Genomic DNA, 20,780 nt, shown 5'->3' on the forward strand with positions numbered 1-20,780 from the left:
GATTCAGCAAAGAAGTCCCTCATGTTGTTGAGGAGTGAGTGAAGTTCTGACACAGGTAGAAGCTGAAAGAGGTTTCACTTTAGTGAATATAATTTGTACCAAGGTGAGAAACAGTTTAACGGTAGCTTACATATAGATTTAAAGAAAATAAATTGGCCAGGCACAATGGCTCATGCCTGTAATGCCAGCACTTTGGGAGGCTGAGGCAGGTGGATCACCTGAGGTCAGGAGTTTGAGACCAGCCTGGCCAACGTGATGAAACCCCATCACTACTAAATATACAAAAATTAGCCAGATGTAGTGGCTGGGGTCTAATCCCAGCTACTTGGGAGGTTGAGGCAGGAGAATCGCTTGAACCCAGGAGGCAGAGGTTGCAGTGAGCTGAGATCATGCCACTGCACTCCAGCCTGGGCAACAAGAACGAAACTCTGTTTTAAAATAAAAAAATAAATAAAAAGATAATATGGGGAAATGAGCAGATTGGAATGTGACTCCATTTGTTGCATCACAGCTAAGCTGCAGCCACAGATTGACAACAGACACAAGAGGTCAGCAAAAATCAGCACAAGTATCCTATGGGGATCAATTGGCTATATGGAGTTCACAATCAAGGGTTCTGTATATATTTTATTATCACCGTAAATGCTGTGCTACACATTTTTTGTATCACTAAAATTATAATAACTCATACATTTATTGTTCTGGAAAGCTGGCTGCTAAACATCTACCAGCACACCACCACACCTAGCAATGTGCTCCACGTGCACGCATTTTTGTAAAATTAGAAATGATATGATCTTTCTGTGTCCTTTTTCTTTACAAGGGCTCTACAAATGGTACGTATAAGATTCAGCCACACAAAATCTGGACCAAGCCCCAGAGAAATCTCTTTGTCAACTGAAACACTAGGTGATGTGCGAACAATGGAAATGGTTGGTGATGGAGACAGATCTGAGCGGAGAGAGGAAGAGCAGGAGTCCGGGGAAGGTGAGAGAGACTCCAGCCTGGAGCCCCTAGGAGAGGGCAGTTATGTTTACAAAGGCAGTAACAAGGGCTTTTGCTGGGAGGACGGCCTGAAGAACCAGAAGCCCGGGGTGGGGGACAGGTGCGGGCCAGGCTCCAGGTCCCTCCCAGACACGTACTCACCTTCTCGTAGTATCGGATCTCGTACTCCGTGCCATTGGCCCCAGGGGCTCCGGCTGGGATGGGCTCCCGCCACGACAGGGACACGCTCTGGGGCTCCACTCGGTCCCTGCGGATCTCATCCTCTTCCCAGGGCGCTGAAAGTAAGTAACATGGTATTCTCCACCTTGACCCCCTACGTGGCAGGATTTGGGGTGGGGGAAGAGGGAGCAGTGTGCGGGGCTATGGGAGGGGGCTAAGAGAGGCCTGGGGCGTGGTCTCAGGGGCTGTGGGCGGGGCTAGGGAACAGCCTGCGAGGCGTGGCCAAAGGGGAGGAGTCTGTGGGACGGGAGGAAAGAGGTCTCTCTGCCCCCATAGTCCTTTTTCTTCTTTGTCCCTAGAGGGAAAAGCATTAGGCCTTCTGCTACTTGCCCACTGCCTGCACCCCAGCTTCTCTCACGGTGGTTGGCTCTAAGGCTGCAGGCTCTTTCTACACTTGCTGCAGCTTGGAGACATAAGAGAGCATTTAGGGGCAGGAAGACCTGCTACTTAACGATTCCAATGGTCTGGTCAAGTGGTAATACACTCAACAAACTAGAAATAGAAGGAAATTATCCCAAAAGAATAAAGGCCATATATGAAAAGCCTACAGTGAGCATTATACCCAATGGTGAAAGACTGGAAGCCTTCCCTCCATCGTCAGGAAAAAGGCAAGATGTCTGCTCTCATCGCTTTTATTCATCATAATACCAGAAGTTCTAGCCAGAGCAGTTAGGCAAGAAAAAGAAATAAAAGGCATCCAAACTGGAAAAGAAGCAGGAAATTTATCTCTGTTTACAGATGACATGATCTGATATGTAGAAAACCCTAAAGATTCCACACAGAATTTTTAGGCCAGGCATGGTGGCTCATGCCTATCATCCCAGCACTTTGGGAGGCCGAGGTGGGTGGATCACTTTGAGTTCAGGAGTTCGAAACCAGCCTGGCCAAGATGGCAAAACCTTCTCTCTACTAAAAATACAAAAATTAGCTAGGCATGGTGGCACATGCCTGTAATTTCAGCTACTCAGGAGGCTGAGGCTGATGAATCACTTGAACCTGGAGGGGAGGTTGCAGTGAGCCAAGATCACACCACTGCATTCCAACCTGGGCAACAGAGCAAAACTCCATCTCAAAAAAATAAAATAAAATTTAAAACTAATAAACAAATACAGCAAAGTTGCAGAATACAAAACCAATGCACAAAAATTAGTTGTGTTTCTATACATGATGAACAATTCAAAAAGAAAATTAGGAAAACAGTCCCACTTATAATAGCATCAAAAATAATAAAATACTTAGAAATAAACTTAACCAAAGGGTTGAAAGACTTTCATACAGAAAACTACAAAATATTGCTGAAAGAAATTAAAGAAAACACAAATAATTGGAAAGGCATCCTGTGTTTGTGGAATAGAACACTTAATATTGTTAAAATGTCCCTACTACTAAAAGTGAACTACAGATTCAATGCAATCCTATCAAAATCTCAGGTATTTTTTTGCAGACATAGAAAAAATGTCCTAAAATTCACATGGAATCTGAAAGGAGCATGAATAGTCAACACAATCATGGGAAGGAAAAATAAAGCTGGGTCAGAGGCAGTGGCTCCCACCTCTAATCCCAGCACTTTGGGAGGCCAAGGTGGGAGAATCGCTTGAGACCAGCCTGAGCAACACAGTGAGACTCCATTATTTACAAAAACCAACCAACAACAAAACCTACCCACACACACAAAGGTGGAGTCCTCACACTTCCTGACATCAAAACATATTTCAAAGCTACAGAAATCAAAAAAATATGGTACAGACATACAGACCAATGAAACAGAATACAGAGCCCAGAAGTAACTCCTCTCCATATATGATCAAATGATCTCCCACAAGGGTACCAAGGTTATGCTATGCAGAAAGGATAGTCTCTTCACCAAATGGCACTGAGAACAGTGGATATCCACATGTAAAAGAATGAAGTTGGGGGCCGGGCGCGGTGGCTCAAGCCTGTAATCCCAGCACTTTGGGAGGCCGAGGCGGGTGGATCATGAGGTCAAGAGATGGAGACCAACCTGGTCAACATGGTGAAACCCCATCTCTACTAAAAAAAAAAAAAAAATACAAAAAAAAAAATTAGCTGGGCATGGTGGCACGTGCCTGTAATCCCAGCTACTCAGGAGGCTGAGGCAGGAGAATTGCCTGAACCCAGGAGACAGAGGTTGCAGTGAGCCGAGATCGCGCCATTGCACTCCAGCCTGGGTAACAAGAGCAAAACTTCGTCTCAAAAAAAAAAAAAAAAAAAAGAATGAAGTTGGACCCTCACCTTATATCATACACAAAAATGAACTCAAAATGGATTAAAGACCTAAATATAGGATCTGAAATGATTAAACTCCTAGAAGAAAACACAGGGGAAAAGCTTCATAACACTGGATTCGGCAATGAATGATTTCTTGGATATGACACCAGAAGCACAGGTGGGAAAAACAAAAATAGACAAATGAGACGACATCAAACTTTTAAAATTCTGCAGGGCAAAGGCAACAATAATCAGAGTAAAGAGGCAATCTTTGAAATGAGAGAAAATAGTTGCTAACCATATCTCTAAGGGGTTAATATCCAGAATGTATAAAGACTGTCTAGAACTCAATAGCAAAGACCAAATAACTCCGTTTAAAAATGGACAAAGGACTTCAGTAGACTTTTTTTTAGGCTATCAGGTGAGGCAGTGAGAGTGGAGAAGGAACAAAGGAATCTATAGCTGGATGTGATCAATCAGCTGTAAACAACACTGCACTCTGACCAGCCTGAGTAGACATTTCTTCAAAAAAGATACAGGCCAGGTGCAGTGGCTCACGCCTGTAATCCCAGCACTTGGGGAGGCCAAGAGGGTGAATCACCTGAGGTCAAGAGTTCGAGACCGACCTGGCCAACACAGTAAAATGCTGTCTGTACTAAAAATACAGAAGTTAGCTGGGTGTGGTGGCATGCATCTGTAATCCCAGCTATTTGGGAGGCTGAGGCATGAGAATTGCTTGAACCTGGGAGGCGGAGGTGAGCTGAGATTGCACCATTGCACTCCAGCCTGGGCAACAGAGTGAAACTCTGCCTCATAAAAAAAAAAAAAAAAAAAGATATACAAATGGCCAAGAAGTACATGAAAAGATGCATAATATCATTAATCATCAGGGAAATGCAAACCAAAACCACAATGAGATATCACCTCACACCGTTTAGGATGACCACTACCAAAAATAAAGAACAAACAAGTGTTGGCAAGGACATGAAGAAATTGGAAGCCTTGTACATCATTGGTAGGAATGTCATTGGTGCAGCTGCTATGGAAAACAATATGGAGGTTCCTCAAAAAATTATAGTTACTATATGATCCAGCAATCCTGATTCTGGGCATATATCCAAAAGAACTGAAATCAGGTCTTGAAGAGATATTGCTCACCCATGGTCACTGGGGCATTATTCATAGTAGCCAAGAGGTGGAAGCAACCTAAATGTATAAGTAGATCAATGGATAAAGAAAATATGGTGTATATACACAATAGGATATTATTCAATCCTTAAAAAGAAGAAAATTCTGTCATATGCCACAATATGAATGAACCTTGAAGACATTATGCGAAGGAAAATAATCCAGTCACAAAAAGACAAATACTGCATGATTCCACTTATGTGAGGTATCTAAAGCAGTCAAACTCTTTGAAACAGAAAGTAGAATAGTAGGCCAGGCGCAGTGGCTCATGCTTGTAAACCCAGTGGCTCGCGCCTGTAAACCCAGTACACTTAGGGAGGCCAAGGCAAGCGGATCACTTGAGGCCAGGAATTTGAGACCAGTCTGGCCAATGTGACGAAAGCCTGTCTCTACTAAAAATACAGAAGTTAACCAGGCATGGTGGCAGACATCTATAATCTTAGCTACTTTAGAGGCTGAGGTAGGAGAATCAGTTGAACCCTGGAAGCAGAGGTTGCAGTGAGCCAAGATTGCACCAGTGCCCTTTAGCCTGGTTGACAGGGTGACACCCTGACTCAAAAAACAAAGAAAAAAAAGGCGGCCGGGCGCGGTGGCTCAAGCCTGTAATCCCAGCACTTTGGGAGGCCGAGGCGGGTGGATCACGAGGTCAAGAGATCGAGACCATCCTGGTCAACACGGTGAAACCCCGTCTCTACTAAAAATACAAAAAAAAATTAGCTGGGCATGGTGGCGCGTGCCTGTAATCCCAGCTACTCAGGAAGCTGAGGCAGGAGAATTGCCTGAACCCAGGAGGCGGAGGTTGCGGTGAGCCGAGATCGCGCCATTGCACTCCAGCCTGGGTAACAAGAGCGAAACTCCGTCCCAAAAAAAAAAAGAAAAAAAAAAAAAAAAAGGCTAGGCGACGTGGCTCACACTTGTAATCCCAACACTTTGGGAGGCCGAGGCCAACGGATCACCTGAAGTAGAGAGATCGAGACCAGCCTGACCAACATGGAGAAACCCCATCTCTACTAAAAATACAAAATTAGTTGGGCATGGTGGCACATGCCTATAATCCCAGCTACTCGGGAGGCTGAGGCAGGAGAATCGCTTGAACTTCGGAGGTGGAGGTTGCGGTGAGCCGAGATCACACCATTGGACTCCAGCCTGGGCAACAAAAGTAAAACTTAGTCTCAAAAAAAAAAAAGAAAAAGAGGCCAGGCATGGTGGCTCACGCCTGTAATCCCAGCACTTTGGGAGGCTGAGGCAGGCAGATCACCTGAAGTCAGGAGTTCAAGATTAGCCTGACCAACGAAGGGGAAACCTTGTCTCTACAAAAAATACAAAAATTAGCCAGGCGTGGTGACAAGCGCCTATAATCCCAGCTACTTGGAAGGCTGAGGCAGGAGAATCACTTGAACCCAGGAGGCAGAGGTTGCAGTGAGCCAAGATTGCGCCATTGCACTCCAGCCTGATGGACAAGAGCGAGACTGAGTCTTAAAAAAAAAAAAAAAAGAAAGAAAAGGAAAGTAGAAATGGTAGTTGCCACGAGAGGGTCGGTGGGGGCGGGGGGGGGGGTAAAGGGGAGCTGTTGAATGGATATAGAACTACAGCTTTGCAAGATGAAAAAGTTCTAAAGACCGGGTGTTGTAGTTCACGCCTGTAATCTCAGCACTCTGGGAGGGCCAAGGTGGGAGGCTCACTTGAGCCCAAGAGTTCAACACCAGCCTGGACTACAAAGTGAGACCCTGTCTCTGCAAAAAATCAAAAAATTAGGTGGGCATGGTGACACACACCTGTGGTCCCAGCTATGTGGGAGGCTGAGGTAGGAGGATAGCCTGAGCCCAGAAGGTCAAGGCTGCCACTGTACTCCAGCCTAGGCAGTACAGCAAGGCCCCATCTCAAAAAATAAAAAGAAAAAAAAAAGGAAAGGAAAAGAAAAAGTTATAGAGATCCACTGAACAACATATCTAGTTAACATACTGTACTATACACATAAAATAGGTAAGATGATACATTTTATGTGTTTTTTACAATAAAAAAATTTGATGCCCAGGTCACAGCCCAGAGCAAACAAGTCATTGCCTCTGTAGGCTGGAGCTCAGGAATTCGTTGTTTTATTTAAGTTTCTTGGTGATTCCAGTGTGCAGACACGTTGAAATTGCTAGTCTAGATAATGTCAGGTGAACAGCAGCACACACACACATACGCATGTACAGGAGGTAATAACGCCTGGGGTTTGTGTTCAGCAAAGAGGTTTCCAAGAGAAGATGCCAGGAAAGCAGTGGAAGAAATGGTTCCAGGGCTCCGAAAAGGTGTCTGAGAGAAAGATGGAGATGCAGGAGCTATCAGAAGGTAAAGGGATGAAACTGTCCAGGGAAAACGCCAAGAAAGAGAAGAGGAAAAGCTTTTAGGGACTAAGTCTGAGAAACGCCAGCATTTAAGAAACAGGCAAAGGAAGAGAAGTTGGACAAAAAGGAGCCAGAGAGGCAGGAGGAAAACCACGGGTGAGCAAGGTGATGGAAGCCCGGGAAGAGAACATTTAGGAAGGTTCCCTCCTGACTTTTCTGGTGGTGAGCCCACTATTGGTCCACAAGCAAGTGATCTTACTCCCTGAGCCTCAGTTTCCCCATGTGTAAAATGGGAACAATGATGACACCTCCTAGGCGTGTTGTGGGAATTTTACAAAGTAATGTGTATGAGAGACTGAGCTAGCACTTGGCACCAGCATTCCAGCAAGAGGAGCTGGCGCTGGGCAGTGTCTTATGTCGAGAAGAGACAGAGTAAGATGATGATTCAAATTTCCCTCTGGCTTTCATAAAGTGAACGTTCCTGCTGCCTTTGGGGGATTGAGGAAAGCAGAGATCAGAGAGCAATAAGGCAAGGAATTGGAGACGGGAAGTATGTGGCTCAGGCTTTGACAAGGGAGTGGATGTGGCTTCTAGTCTTAGACGGTATATACATCTATCAGCCTCCACTGCATGTTTTTCCCAAATTCCAATTAAAACATAGAGACACAGTAAGAGTTGAAAACCCACACCATCACCATAAACTAGTCTTGACAGCTGATTGCCAGAATGGGGGCTGGAGAGTAGAGTGGCACATTTCTACTTACGATCAAGCCAGTGGGACTAGATGAAAAAGTGCGACTGTAATAAACCCCCAGGCTATACTGCCCACAGAGTGGCATTGCCTCCCATTCTAAAAATAACTCGAAAAATCCTTTATTCCTCCCCTCAGTGTCTGACCCTCTAAAAAAAAAAAGCCAGGTCTTTGTCAAGTGGACAATGCACAGCCAGCACTCTAGTGCAGAGCTGCTTTCGAGGAAAAGTGCTCTTCCCTGTCCCCCAGGGGCGCTTCTCAGCCGAAATTCACTTTGAGATGGCAGCTCCCAGAAAAGACCTAAGCGCAAAGTGAGAGGAGTGGTGAAGCATTGTAGGAGGTGGCAATGTTCCTTGCAAATACAGACAGGGGCAGAGATGGGAAGGGGAGGCTAGAATATCATTTTTTTAAAGCTACATTTGTGGAGAGCATTACACAGCCAGGATAGAGAGGTAGAAGATGGTTCCATTTCAGTTCCAAAGAGATAAGTAGATGAAAGCCTGATAAATCCTGCTAATGGATCTAAAAGCTCTCCAGCTGTAGATTTGGGACGGGAATCAGCCAGCACCCTGGTGGGGCCAAAGTTGCAGCAGATAGTACTGGAAACCCAGTCGACAGCCTTGTCCCCCTTTCCTGCTAGCTGAGCTGAATTTTTGGTTCAGAGTCTACCGTCTCCCCATAGGTAACTTGGGTAAATTCTGGTTGTTCTAAGACATTTGTGTACACTCATTCTCTTTGCCAATGAATGGTTTAGGGTTGGACCTATAATCCATTTCAGGCCAACAGAAGTTAGCTGGGGATGGGGATTCAGACAAAGTTTCTTGCTTTTAAAAAGATACCTGCAAGGAAGAAACAGTTCTTTTTCTGCCTCTGAATGGTAAGGATGTGATGTCTGGAGCTGCTGCAGCCAACTTGCTACCATGAGGGAACCAGCCTATATGATAAGAATGGCAGAGAGGACAGAGAAAAAACCTGAGTCCTCGAGGACACTTTTGAGCTGCTGAGTGAACCAAGCTCTAAAGCTTAATGGGACATAAGCCTGTCTTTAAGTTGAGGAGCATCTACATATAGATAGGTAGGTAGATAAATAGATAGATAGATAGATAGATAGATAGATAGACATAAAGAGAGTGAGAGAAAAAGAACTACACTACGAAATAGTGCATATTGTTTTAAAGTAGCATGAAATAGTTGAAAAATTTTTACATGCACAAACCTCCATGAAGCACTACAATCAGCAACATAAACAAAATAAAAGCAAGTCATCTAGAAATGAAAGCCCATCCTCTAAAATAATTTGAGTCAAAACTGCAACACTAAAAAGAAACACAGAAATATTAACCTTGGACTAAGCAATGGTTTCTTAGCGATGACACCAAAAGCACAAACAACCAAAGAAAAAATAGGTAAGTTAGACTTCATCAAAATTAAAAGCTTTTGGCTGGGCACAGTGGTTCATGCCTGTAATCCCAGCACTTTGGGTGGCTGAGGCGGGTGGATCACGAGATCAAGAGATCAAGAACATTCTGGCCGACATGGTGAAACCCCATCTCTATTAAAAATACAAAAATTAGCTGGGCGTGGAGGCGCACACCTGTAGTCCTAGCTACTCTGGTGACTGAGGCAGGGGAATTGCTTGAGCCTGGGAGGCAGAGGCTGCAGTGAGCTGAGATCATGCCACTGCATTCCAGCCTGGTGACAGAGCAAGACTCCATCTCAAAAAAAAAAAAGGTACAAAAATGAGCTGGGCATAGTGGCATGTGCCTGTAGTCCCAGCTAATCTGGAGGCTGAGGCAGGAGAATCACTTGAACACAGGAAGCAGAGGTTGCAGTGAGCTGAGATCACACCACTGCACTCCAGCCTGGGCTACAGAGCAAGATTCCATCTCTGGGGAAAAAATATTAAAAGCTTTTGTTATTGAAAGGACATTCTCAATAAAGTGAAAGCCAAGCCACAGAGTGGGAGAAAATATTCACAAATCATTTATCTGACAAGGTTTGTATGGGTTAAATAGTATGTCTGAAAAAGATACACTGAAGTCCTAACCAGCCCCCATCTCAGAATGTGATCTTATTTTCACAGAAGTAATCAAGTTAAAATGAGGTCATTACGGTGGGCCCTAATCCAATATGACTGGTGCCTTATGAAAAAGAGAATTTGAACACAGAGAAAAACACACATGGAGAGATGATGATGTGAAGACACCAGGAGAAGACAGCCGTGTGACTAGAGTGATGCATGTGCAAGCCGAGGAACACCAAGGATTGCCAGCAAACATGAGAAGCTGGAAGAGCAGGGAAGGGTCCTCCCCTAGAACCATCGGAGACAGTGTGGCCCTGATGACGTCTGTTGCAATACATTTGTTTTAGGCCAGTAGGTGTTTGGCACCTTGTTACAGCAACACTGGGAAACTAACACAAGTGTCTAGTAGCTATAATACATATCTATAGTTATAATATCTTGTAACTTAATGACAAAAAGAAAACCCTGCACAGGAAAAGATGTTCAAATACTAACGATATATTAGTTATTAGGGAAATGCAAATCAAAGCCACAATGAGATCCCACCTCACATCCACTAGGATGGATACTGTTAAAAAGACAAACAACAACGAGTATTGGTGAGGAGGTGGGGAAACTGGAACCCTTGTACTTTGCAGGCAGAAATGTAAAATGGTACAGCGGCTTTGAAAAAGTTGATAATGCCTCAAAAAGTTAAAAAGTTACTATATGTAGGGCCGGGCGCGGTGGCTCAAGCCTGTAATCCCAGCACTTTGGGAGGCCAAGGCGGGTGGATCACGAGGTCAAGAGATTGAGACCATCCTAGTCAACATGGTGAAACCCCGTCTCTACTAAAAATACAAAAAATTAGCTGGGCATGGTGGCATGTGCCTGTAATCCCAGCTACTCAGGAGGCTGAGGCAGGAGAATTGCCTGAACCCAGGAGGCAGAGATTGCGGTGAGCCAAGATCGCGCCATTGCACTCCAGCCTGGGTAACATGAGTGAAATTCCGTCTCAAAAAAAAAAAAAAGTTATATATGTATTAGTCAGCTCGGGTTACAATAATAAGAAACCACAGACCTTTAATAACAAAGGTGAGTTTCAGGCTAGGCATGGTGCCTCACACCTGTAATTCCAGCACTTTGGGGGCCAAGGTGGGCATACTGCCTGAGGCCAGGAGTTCGAGACCTGCCTAGCCAACATGGGGAAACCCCGTCTCTACTAAAAAACACAAAAATTAGCCAGGCGTGGTGGCATGCCCCTGTAATCCCAGTTACTCTGGAAGCTGAGGCATGAGAATGGCTTGAACCTGGGAAGTGGAGGTTGCATTGAGCTGAGATTGCACCACTGCACTCCAGCCTGGGTGACAGAGGAAGACTCTGTCTCAATCAATCAATCAATAACAAAGATGGCTTTCCTAATAAAACTCTATTTTCTCACACTTCTGGAGGCTAGAAGTCCTAGGCCAAGTGCTCAGCAGATCTGTAATCTGGTGAGAGCTATTTTCCTGACCAGTCACCTTTCCACTGTGTTCTCACGTGGCCTTTCTTCTGTGCACAAATGGACACAGAGTGAGTGTACTGTGGTGTCTCTCCCTTTTCTTATAGAGATACCAGTCCTAATGGATTAGGGCCCACCCTTATATCTCATTTAACCTTAATTACCTCATTAAAGGGACTATCTCCAAATATAGTCACATTAGGGTTTAGGGTTTCAACACATGAAACTGGAAGTAACATAATTCAGTCCATAACCATATGACTTAGCAATTCCACTCCTAGGTATACAGCCATGAGAATTGAAAATATACATTTACACAAAAACATATATATATATATGAATATTCACAATAGTATTATTTATAATAGCCAAAATGTAGAAACAGCCTAAGTCCAGCAACTGATGAATGGATAAGCAAAACTGTGATCTATCCATGCAATGGAATGTTACTCGGCCATAAAAAGGAATGAAGTACTGATACATACTACAACATGGGTGAACATTGAAACCATTACACTAAGTGAGAGAAGCCAGGCCTGAAAGCTCACTTATTGCATAATTCCATATATTGAGATGCCTAAAATAGGCAAATCCATAAAAACAGAAAGACTAGTTGTTACCAAGAGCTAGAGGAGGTAGATGGAATCTGAGTGACTAATAAGCTTCCTTTCAGGGTAATGAAATGTTTTAGAATTAGATAGTGCTTGCTGCACAACCATGTGAATATATGAAAAATCACTGAAATGTATGCTTCAAAAGGGTGAATTTTATGTTATATGAATTATACCTTTAAAAACCCATATTACTAATAATGTGATAATATCATGTATCAAATGTATTGGAAATGACAAAGCTATACTCAGAGGAAAACTCATAGCTTTAAAAAATTAAAATGAAAAATAACTGAGCACTGAACTTGCCTAGAAAAAGACTTCTGAGGTTGGGCGTGGTAGCTCACATCTGTAATCCCAGCACTTTGGGAGGCCAAGGCAGGTGAATTGCTTGAGTCAGGAGTTCAAGACCAGTTTGAGCAACATAGTGAGACCCCATCTCTACAAAAAATGCAACAGTAGCCAGGCATGGTGGTGCACATCTGTAATCCCAGCTACTCGGGAGGTTGAAGCAGGAGAATCGCTGGAACTCAGGAGGCAGAAGTTACAGTGAGCCAAGATCATGTCACTGCATTCCAGCCTGGGTGACAGAGAGTGAAACCCTGTCTCAAAAAAAAAAAAATTTTTTCAGGAAAGCAGGAGAGTGGTATTAATAAAGATATAATCATAAAATACAGCTGGGCATGGTGGCGTGCACCTGTAATCCCAGCTACTTGGGAGGCTGAGGCCACAGAATCACTAGAACCCGGGAGGCGGAGGTTGCAGTGAGCTGAGATGACACCACTGCACTCTAGCCTGGGCTAAGGAGTAAGACTCCATCTCAAAAAAAAAAGAAAAAAAAATCATAAAATAAGAGACAAAAGAGCAACAGAATTGATAGGTTCAAGAGCTGACTCTGTGTCATAACCAATAAAATAAACTTCTGGCAAGGATAATTAAGAAAAAAAGAGAGAGATCACAAGCATACAACAGGAAGAAAGAAAAAGTAAACTCCAGGTACTCAGGAAATGTATATACATTTCTAATAATAAATTAGAAAAAGAACACCAAAACATTTTCTAGGAAAGCACAAATTTATAAAACTGATCAAGAAGAAGTTACAGTAAAGATTAAAAATATCAGCCTTAGCTGGGGATGGTGGCTCATGCCTGTAATCCAGGCATTTTGAGAGGCTGAGGCAGGCAGATTACCTGAGGTCAGAAGTTTGAGACTAGCCTGACCAACATGGTGAAATCCTGTCTCTACTAAAAATATAAAAATTAGTCAGGCGTGGTGGCACGTGCTTGTAATCCCAGCTACTCGGGAGGTTGAGGCAGGAGAATCACTTGAACCTGGGAGGTGGAGGGGCAACAAGAACAAAACTCCATCTCAAAAAATAAATAAAAAAGAAAATTAAAATTAAAATTAAAATATCTGGCTGGGCATGGTAGCTCACACCTGTAATCCCAGCACTTTGGGAGGCAGAGGTGGGCAGATCACCTGAGATCAGGAGTTCAAGACCAGCCTGACCAACATGGAGAAATTCCATCTCTACTAAAAATACAAAATAGGCCAAGGGATTACAGGCATTCACGAATGCCTGTAATCCCAGCTTTTCGGGAGGCTGAGGCTAGAGAATCACTTGGACCCTGGAGGCAGAGATTGCAGTGAGTCAAGATTGTGCCATTGCACTCCAGCCTCAGCAACAAGAGCAAAACTCCATCTCAAAAACTAACTAAATAAATAAAATATCAAACTTTGTCCCAAAAAATGGCATAGATCCCAGAAAGTTTCCCAGGCAGTTTTTCATGCCTTCAAGGAATATATAAATTTGCTATTAAAATACCCCAGAGCAGAGAAAAAGAAGAAATTTTTCCTGATGCCTTTACTAAAGCCAGCATCACCGTAGTGCCAAAACTTGACAAAGAACACACTACAAAACACTAATCCCTCTTAGAAATGCAGATGGTTCCATGCCAAGATCTCTTTGTATAAAAAATTTTTAAAAAAGAAATGTAGATGGACAAAAACGTTAAAATATAAGCCAATGAACTCAGCAAAATATCAAAAGAATAATATACTCGTATCCAGTAGGGTATAATCCAGGAGTGCAGAGAGCTCAGACTGAAAAATCCATTGATAGCATTCATCATAGCGACAGGTCAAAGGGGGAAAAATGTGGTCATCTTGAAAATGCTTAAGAAGCATTTTATAAAATTAACATCCATTTCTGATTTTTAGAAAAAGTTCAGTAAAAAGCAGAAGTATTATATGGCCTAGGGGTTAAAGGCTCAGGGCTTTGAGGGCACACAGACCTGGGTTCCAAGACCAATCTGAGTTTCATTTAATTTTTTTTTTTTTGAGGTGGAGTCTCACTCTGTTACCCAGGCTGGGGTGCAGTGGCATGACCTTGGCTTACTGCAATTTCTACTTCTGGGGTTCAAGCGATTCTCCTGCCTCAGCTTCCCCAGTAGCTGGGATTGCAGGCTTGTGCCACCACACCTGGCTTTTTTTTTTTTTAACTACAGGTGGTGTTTCACCTTGTTGGCCAAGCTGAAACCCCAACAAACTCCTGATCTCAAATGATCTGCCTGCCTCGGCCTCCCAAAGTGCTGAGATTACAGGCGTGAGCCACTGCGCCCGGCACCATTTCAATGAATTAATGTAGAAAATCATATTGCACAGTGCCAAATACAGTGGCCCTCGATTAGTAGCTTAGTATTATTATGAAGAAAGTGGAAATAGAAGATTATTTCCTTAACACGCCTTTTAAATCCATCTGTGTCAAAACAGTTAAGATTGCTCATATAAAATCCCAGATAAAAGTATTACATATACTGTCATGGATTGCTAAATGATGGGAAGATGTTCTGAGAAATGGGTTGTTAGGCGATTTCATTGCTATAGAAACATCAGAGTATACTTACACAAACCTAGATGGTATAGCCTATCACACTTCTAGGCTATAACCTGTACAGCCTGGGTAACAGCCTGTGACTGTACTGAATACTGCAGGCAATTGCAACAGAAAGCATTATGTGACAGGAGTCTTTCAGCTCCATTATAATCTTATGGGACCACCATCATATATGCCATCCATTGTTGACCAAAATATCATATGGTGCATGACTGTATTAAAACAAAAGGGGTTTTCCAGCAATCCCATTACTGGGTATATACCCAAAGAACTATAAATCGTTCTACTATAAAGACACATGCACACATATGTTCACTGCAGCCCTGTGTACAATAGCGAAGTCCTGGAACCAACCCAAATGCCCATCAATGATAGACTGGACAAAGAAAATGTGGTACATATACACCATGGAATACTATGCAGCCATAAAAAACAATGAGCTTGTGTCCTTTGTAGGGACTTGGATGAATCTGGAAACCATCGTTCTCAGCAAACTGACCCAAGAACAGAAAACCAAACACCGCATGTTCTCACTCACAGGAGGGTGTTGAACAGTGAGAACACGTGGATTCAGGGAGAGGAGCATCACACGCTGGGGGCAGTTGGGGGGTAGGCGAGGGACGGTGGAGGGTGGGGAGGGATAACATGGGGAGAAATGCCGGATATAGAATACACCTAAAATAAAATTTTAAAAAAGAAAATATAAAATAAATTTTTATTTTTGTTTAAAAAAACAAAAACAAAAAATGAAAGGGGTTTTATGGGTAGATAATTACAAATATGAATACAGAGATAAAGATAGAAACATTTCTGGAAGTATATACTCTAAGATATTAATAGTGGTTTATGTCGGCATAATAAGATTATAGCTTTTTTCTTTTTCTATACTGAATTCTTAAAAATGTGATCCTTTGGTAGTTTGTGGGTGTGATGATTGGGAATTCACACTCATGTGTGAGATGTGTCACCCTTGAACCTTTTTACGACATTGGCACAATACCCGTCTAACATGAAAGATCGATCGAAAAGGAATTTTAAAAAATGTAAATGCAATGGCAAATGTTAAATCACAATAGAGACAGTAAAAAACAGCACTGTTCCAGAAACCCAGATGAGTTGGGAAACCTCCAAATGGCAGTGGAAATGGATTAAGAGCTCAAAATGATCAAGGAAGTCAAGTGACAAGGTTTGAGAATCAGAAAGTGAATGTACAACCTAAGGCTTAGATATATTTTAAATAAGATATATGTTTGAGCTATCAAGAGTTCTAGTCAAAGCAGTAGCTGAAGAAAACTTTTTTAAGAGACATGGTCCGGCTCTGTCGCCCAGGCTGGAGTGCAGTGGCACAATCATCGCTCACTGCAGCCTCAAACTCCTGGGCTCAGGCGATCCTCCTGCTTCAGCCTCCTGAGCAGCAGGGACTATAGGCACACACCACCATGTCTGGCTAATTTTTAAAAATTTTTGTAGCGACAGGGTCTCACTATGTTGCTCCTGGCCTCAGGCTCCCAAAATGCTACAGGCCTGTGCCACTGTGCCTGGCCTGAAGAAAACTTTTCCAGGAAAAAAAAAAATTGTGCAAATCAAAAGGTTTACTCAATCAAAAGAAATCCATATTGGTCAAATGATTATTTTTGGCTGGGCGCATGGTGGTTCATGCCTGTAATCCCAGCACTTTGGGAGGCTGAGGCAGGCAGATCACTTGAGGTCAGGAGTTCAACACCGGCCTGGCCAACATGGTGAAACCCCATCTCTGCCAAAAATACAAAAATTAGCTGGGTATGGCAGTGCCCACCTGTAATCACAGCTACTTGGGAGGCTGAGGTGGGAGAATCTCTTGAACCCTTAAGACAGAGGTTGCCATAAGCTGTGATCACACCACCACACTCCAGACTGGGTGACAAGAGCAAAACTCCATTTACAAAAAAAAGTTTATTTTCAACAAGTTAAGTAGGTTAAAGAATATTCTAACATCCGTGTGTATACATATATATGTCATAAGTCCCAGTTACGTAGAAAAGAATGAAAACAACCCTAGCCTCAGACTTCTCGGCAACAGAACTGCCAGAAGACAGAAGCGGAATCACAGAAGGCAGAGAAGCAGGGTCACAGACCGATCCTATCGCCTGGATTAGGAAGAGAGTCAGAAACCATACCACTAGTTTATCTTTCTTGCAAAGAATACAAGCATTACTTGAAGGTCCCCGCCAGTGGAGAAGCGAATCAAAAGAAACTGTCAGGAGTGAAGGTGTGGTGGAAAAAGGCTGCAGGTCTTCACTTTCATCTCATGTCCAGTCTCAGCGATGTGTTGGCTGGTGCGTTCCATTGCCCCTACAGCCTAACTCTACAAGCTTCCTTGCCATTTCCCGGGGACCAGGAAAGGTGTGGCCAGCGCAGCAAAGCCATGCAGAGGCCGAGGGATGGAGGCAAGGGACACACGACGGCACCCCGCTTCCCCAGACAGAGAGAAGGAAGTAAATTCGGCTTCCTACTGACTTTTTTAAAGGTAAGGTAAGAGATTAAGGGACTTTCCACCTCTTTTTCCCTGAGAAGTCAGCGGCAAGGCCAATTGCAGATCTGTGAGCGGGACAACGGCTTTGTGCAGGGCGCTCAGGAGAAAGGCGAGCACCCAGCGGCTTCCAGCAGACTCACAGAACCGCGCGCCTCCCCTCTGGCCGGGTAGCAAGGGGACGCCTGCATTCTCAGTCCCTCTTGCAGACTCGGGAGGGCGACTGACGCTGGGAAGTCCGGGGGTGACTTCGTGTCCCGGAGAGGCGCCGGGTGCGTGCACAGAGGGCTTCTCTGGGGCGAGTGGGCGGGGCTCCTGCTGGACCGACGGGGCGGCCCCGGGAGGGCGCGGGGGCCGCAGGCGCTGGGGCCTCGGGGAGGGGGACGCGGGCAGGGGGGCAGGCGGCCTTACCCCCGGGCCCGGTGGAGACGGTGACCTGCGCGTAGGTGGCTCCCGCGGCGGCCGCCGGACCCGAGACGCCGTTGAGCGCGGCCACGCGCACGGTGTAGCGCGCGCCGGGCCGCAGGTGCAGCAGCGTGGCGGCGCGCTCCCGCAGCCCGGCCTGGCGCGGCACGAAGGCCACGCGCGGCCCGCACGGCTCGCACGCGTTCGCCGGACCCTCGCGGCCGCAGCGCAGGCACAGCAGCGAGTAGGTGACGTCCGAGCGTCCGCCTGAGTCGGCCGGCGGCAGCCAGCGCAGCCTCAGCGCCAGCGGGGAGCGGCTCAGGCTGTACTGCAGGTCCCGCGGCGCCGACGGCGGCCCTGGGCGGCACAGGGGCAGGGCGGTCAGGGCAGGGCGTGGGAGCCCGCGAGGGGGGCAGGATGCACTGGGCGGGCGGGGGCTGGTCCACCTCCCAGTGAGGCGGGAGAAGCTGGAGCGCGAGGATCAATCGGGAAGGAGGGAGCGGGCGCTCATCAGGGGACAGGGTGGATGAGGGGGACAGAATAGATATGCAGGGACGGGGAATAGGGGCGTGGGGTCAGTCAGGGAGGAGGGCAGAAGGGACGGTCAGTGAAGGGACAGGGATGGTTGAGCGGAAACGGCGCCGTGGGAGCCAGTGGGCGTGGGAGATAGGACAGGGGAGAGGGGTCTGGGGGTGGGAGGGATGGGGGCGTGGGTTCAGTCGGGGAGGTTGGAACAGAGATGGTCAGTGAGGGGTCAAATACGGATGAGCCCCGGGCGAGAAGGAGCAGGAGCTGGTCCCTTCCCCAGGGAAGGGTCAGGGACCCAGGTGTGAGAGCCCTTGGGAGGTCGGCAGGTGAGAGCGGCAGGGCAGTTGGTGAGGATTTGGGAGGAGGTAAGTGAGGAGCCGAGGATGGGAGTGTGTGGACCCTGAACCGATGGTGCAAAGGTAGGGAGCCCCTCTTTCGGCTGGAGTGTAGGTAGCGTGCAGAGAGGGCGGCAAAGGGGCGCTTTCCTCAGTGACCCGCCAAGCATCCTAACCCCATCCTCCGACTGGACTCACGTAGTTGTCCTGGCTCTTCTCATCCAAGGCCTCGGCCCCCAGCACCCGTTCAGGCTCCGGTCCCCACACCCCGCCTTCCGGGGCGCTGGCCCCCGTACCCGCCCTCGTGCGCCCCAGTGCGAGCCCCCGCCCTCACCACCACCCGGATCAGGCCTTTCTTGTCCTCCCCCACCCCGCCACCCTCTGCAGTGCCGCCTACAGGGGAACTCACGGGTGCAGGAAGCCGAGGGCGGGTCGGTGGGCGAGCGCGCGTAGCTGTCCTGGCACACGCAGAAGGTGGAGGCGTTTTCCAGGGCCCGGCTGTGCTCTGGGCACGGTGAGCAGAGGGGCCGCCGCGGGGACACTTTGTAAAACCCTGGGGGACAGGCTGCAGGGCATGGCGGGTGAGAAGCCGGGGCTCCGCCACAGCTTCTCCCGGCTTTGCTGACTGGCCTGGTTAGGGCAGGGTTTATCTCCTCCAATTACGATAGGAAAACAGGGGACTCCAGTCAGCACTGCCCCGTGAAGTGACTCCTAAACAACCCATTACCGACCCTTAGTAAACGCTCAGTGTGTTCGGAAAACTTTGAAATATTTTACTTTCAGCCGGGCGCGGTAGCTCACGCCCTTAACCCCAACACTTTGGAAGGCCAAAGCCAGAGGATCACTAGAGTCCAGGAGCTGGAGACCAGTCTGGGCAACATGGTGAAACCCTGTCTGTATTTACTTTTTTAAAAATTATGTCTGTTAATTCGTATCCTTACAACCACCTGTGGGGTTATCCTCTTTTAATTTTTTATTTTATTTTTGTTTTTGAGAGAGTCTCGTTCTGTTGCCCAGGCTGGAGTGCAGTGGCCAGATCTCAGCTCACTGCAACCTCTACCTCCCAGATTTATGCGATTCTCCTGCCTCAGCCTCCCAGGTAGCTGGGATTATAAGCTTGCACCTCCATGCCAGGCTGATTTTTTTTTTTTTTTTGTATTTTTAATAGAGATGGAGTTTCACCATGCTGGCCAGACTGGTCTCGAACTCCTGGCCTCAAGTGATCCGCCCCGCCCCCCCCACCTCTGCCTCCCAAAGTGTTGAAATTACAGGCGTGAGCCACTGTGCTTGGCCCTTTATCCCCTTTTTAAAACGAGGGAGCTAAGGCTAGGAGAGGTGAAGTTGCCTACAGCTACTGCCCCACAGCCTGTGGGATTCCAACCCAGGCCCGCATCACACCACCCTCATGCCCACTGGAAGAAAATGAGCCAAACTCTGCAGTCCTGGTGTGAGAAAGAGAGGGGAGAGAACATGTCCCAAGGGCTTACCCAGGGACAGACCCATAAGCATGCATGCACACACACACACTCACACACCCTCCCACCGCCACCGTCATTCGAGTTAGTGCATCATAAATTCTCAACTGAAAGTAAAGCCAACCAGGTGCGGGGAGGGCGGGTGGAGAGAGAAGGGCCAGTAAAAGTTCCCTGGGCCATGAGTCAGACCTGGTTCCAGTTTTGACACCTACTCAGTTTGCTTCTCACTTCTCAGAACACAGGTTGTTAAGAGCACAAGTGTTTCTATCTGAACAACCTGGGTTTGTAGCTGAGTCACACCACGTATTTGCTGTGTAGCCTTGGGCACATCAGTTGACCTCTCTGAGACTTGTGTTGAATACCTACCTCAAAAAAGGTTGTTGGAGGATTGAGATAAAACATGTAAACCACCTAGCCCAACACCAGCCACATGTTCACAATAATGGTAGTAATTACTGTTCCTCCCCTACAAGCCTCAAGTGATAACTGCTAAACACCCACTTCAAAACATTTCTCTCCCGCTGGGCCAAGGAGGGAGGCAGTGGCTCCTGGCCCCACGTCTCAGAGCTTGGGTGGCCCTCCCCTTGTTCTCTGGCCCTCCCCTCTAGTTTAGCTGGCTGCTCTCCAGCTCCAAGAAGATGCAGTACAACAGAAAGGGTGCAGACTAGCTCTTGGGGAAGAACTTTCAGCCTGTGTGGGAGAAGAGGGGAGGGGACTAGGATTCCCACTCTTTGGAAGGTTTAGGCTCGGGAGGGTCCATCTTGCCCAGAGTTCTGGGCAACACAACTCTGTGGGA

At 46.3% G+C, this 20,780-nt stretch overlaps 1 protein-coding gene and 1 non-coding gene across 4 annotated transcripts in view; one reads left to right on the forward strand and one right to left on the reverse strand.

Annotated features, from left to right (window-relative positions):
- Positions 1-20,780, reverse strand: part of EPHA10 (EPH receptor A10) — a 48,653-nt gene that overhangs the window by 18,505 nt on the left and 9,368 nt on the right. For all 3 annotated transcript variants that reach the window (XM_032247002.1, XM_032246999.1, XM_032247001.1), the window contains exons 4-6: positions 18,919-19,074; positions 17,653-18,003; positions 1,147-1,280 (exon numbers count right to left, since the gene is read on the reverse strand). In XM_032247002.1, coding sequence (XP_032102893.1) covers positions 1,147-1,280; positions 17,653-18,003; positions 18,919-19,074 — 641 coding nt within the window. The remainder of the gene's footprint in view (positions 1-1,146; positions 1,281-17,652; positions 18,004-18,918; positions 19,075-20,780) is intronic.
- LOC116529649 lies at positions 15,639-15,742 on the forward strand. Its single transcript, XR_004259585.1, has one exon. It is a non-coding gene; the product is annotated as a small nucleolar RNA U13 (small nucleolar RNA).

Source organism: Sapajus apella, unplaced genomic scaffold, assembly GCF_009761245.1.
Source record: "Sapajus apella isolate SASKATOON/1434 unplaced genomic scaffold, GSC_monkey_1.0 scaffold62, whole genome shotgun sequence".
NCBI lineage: Eukaryota > Metazoa > Chordata > Mammalia > Primates > Cebidae > Sapajus > Sapajus apella.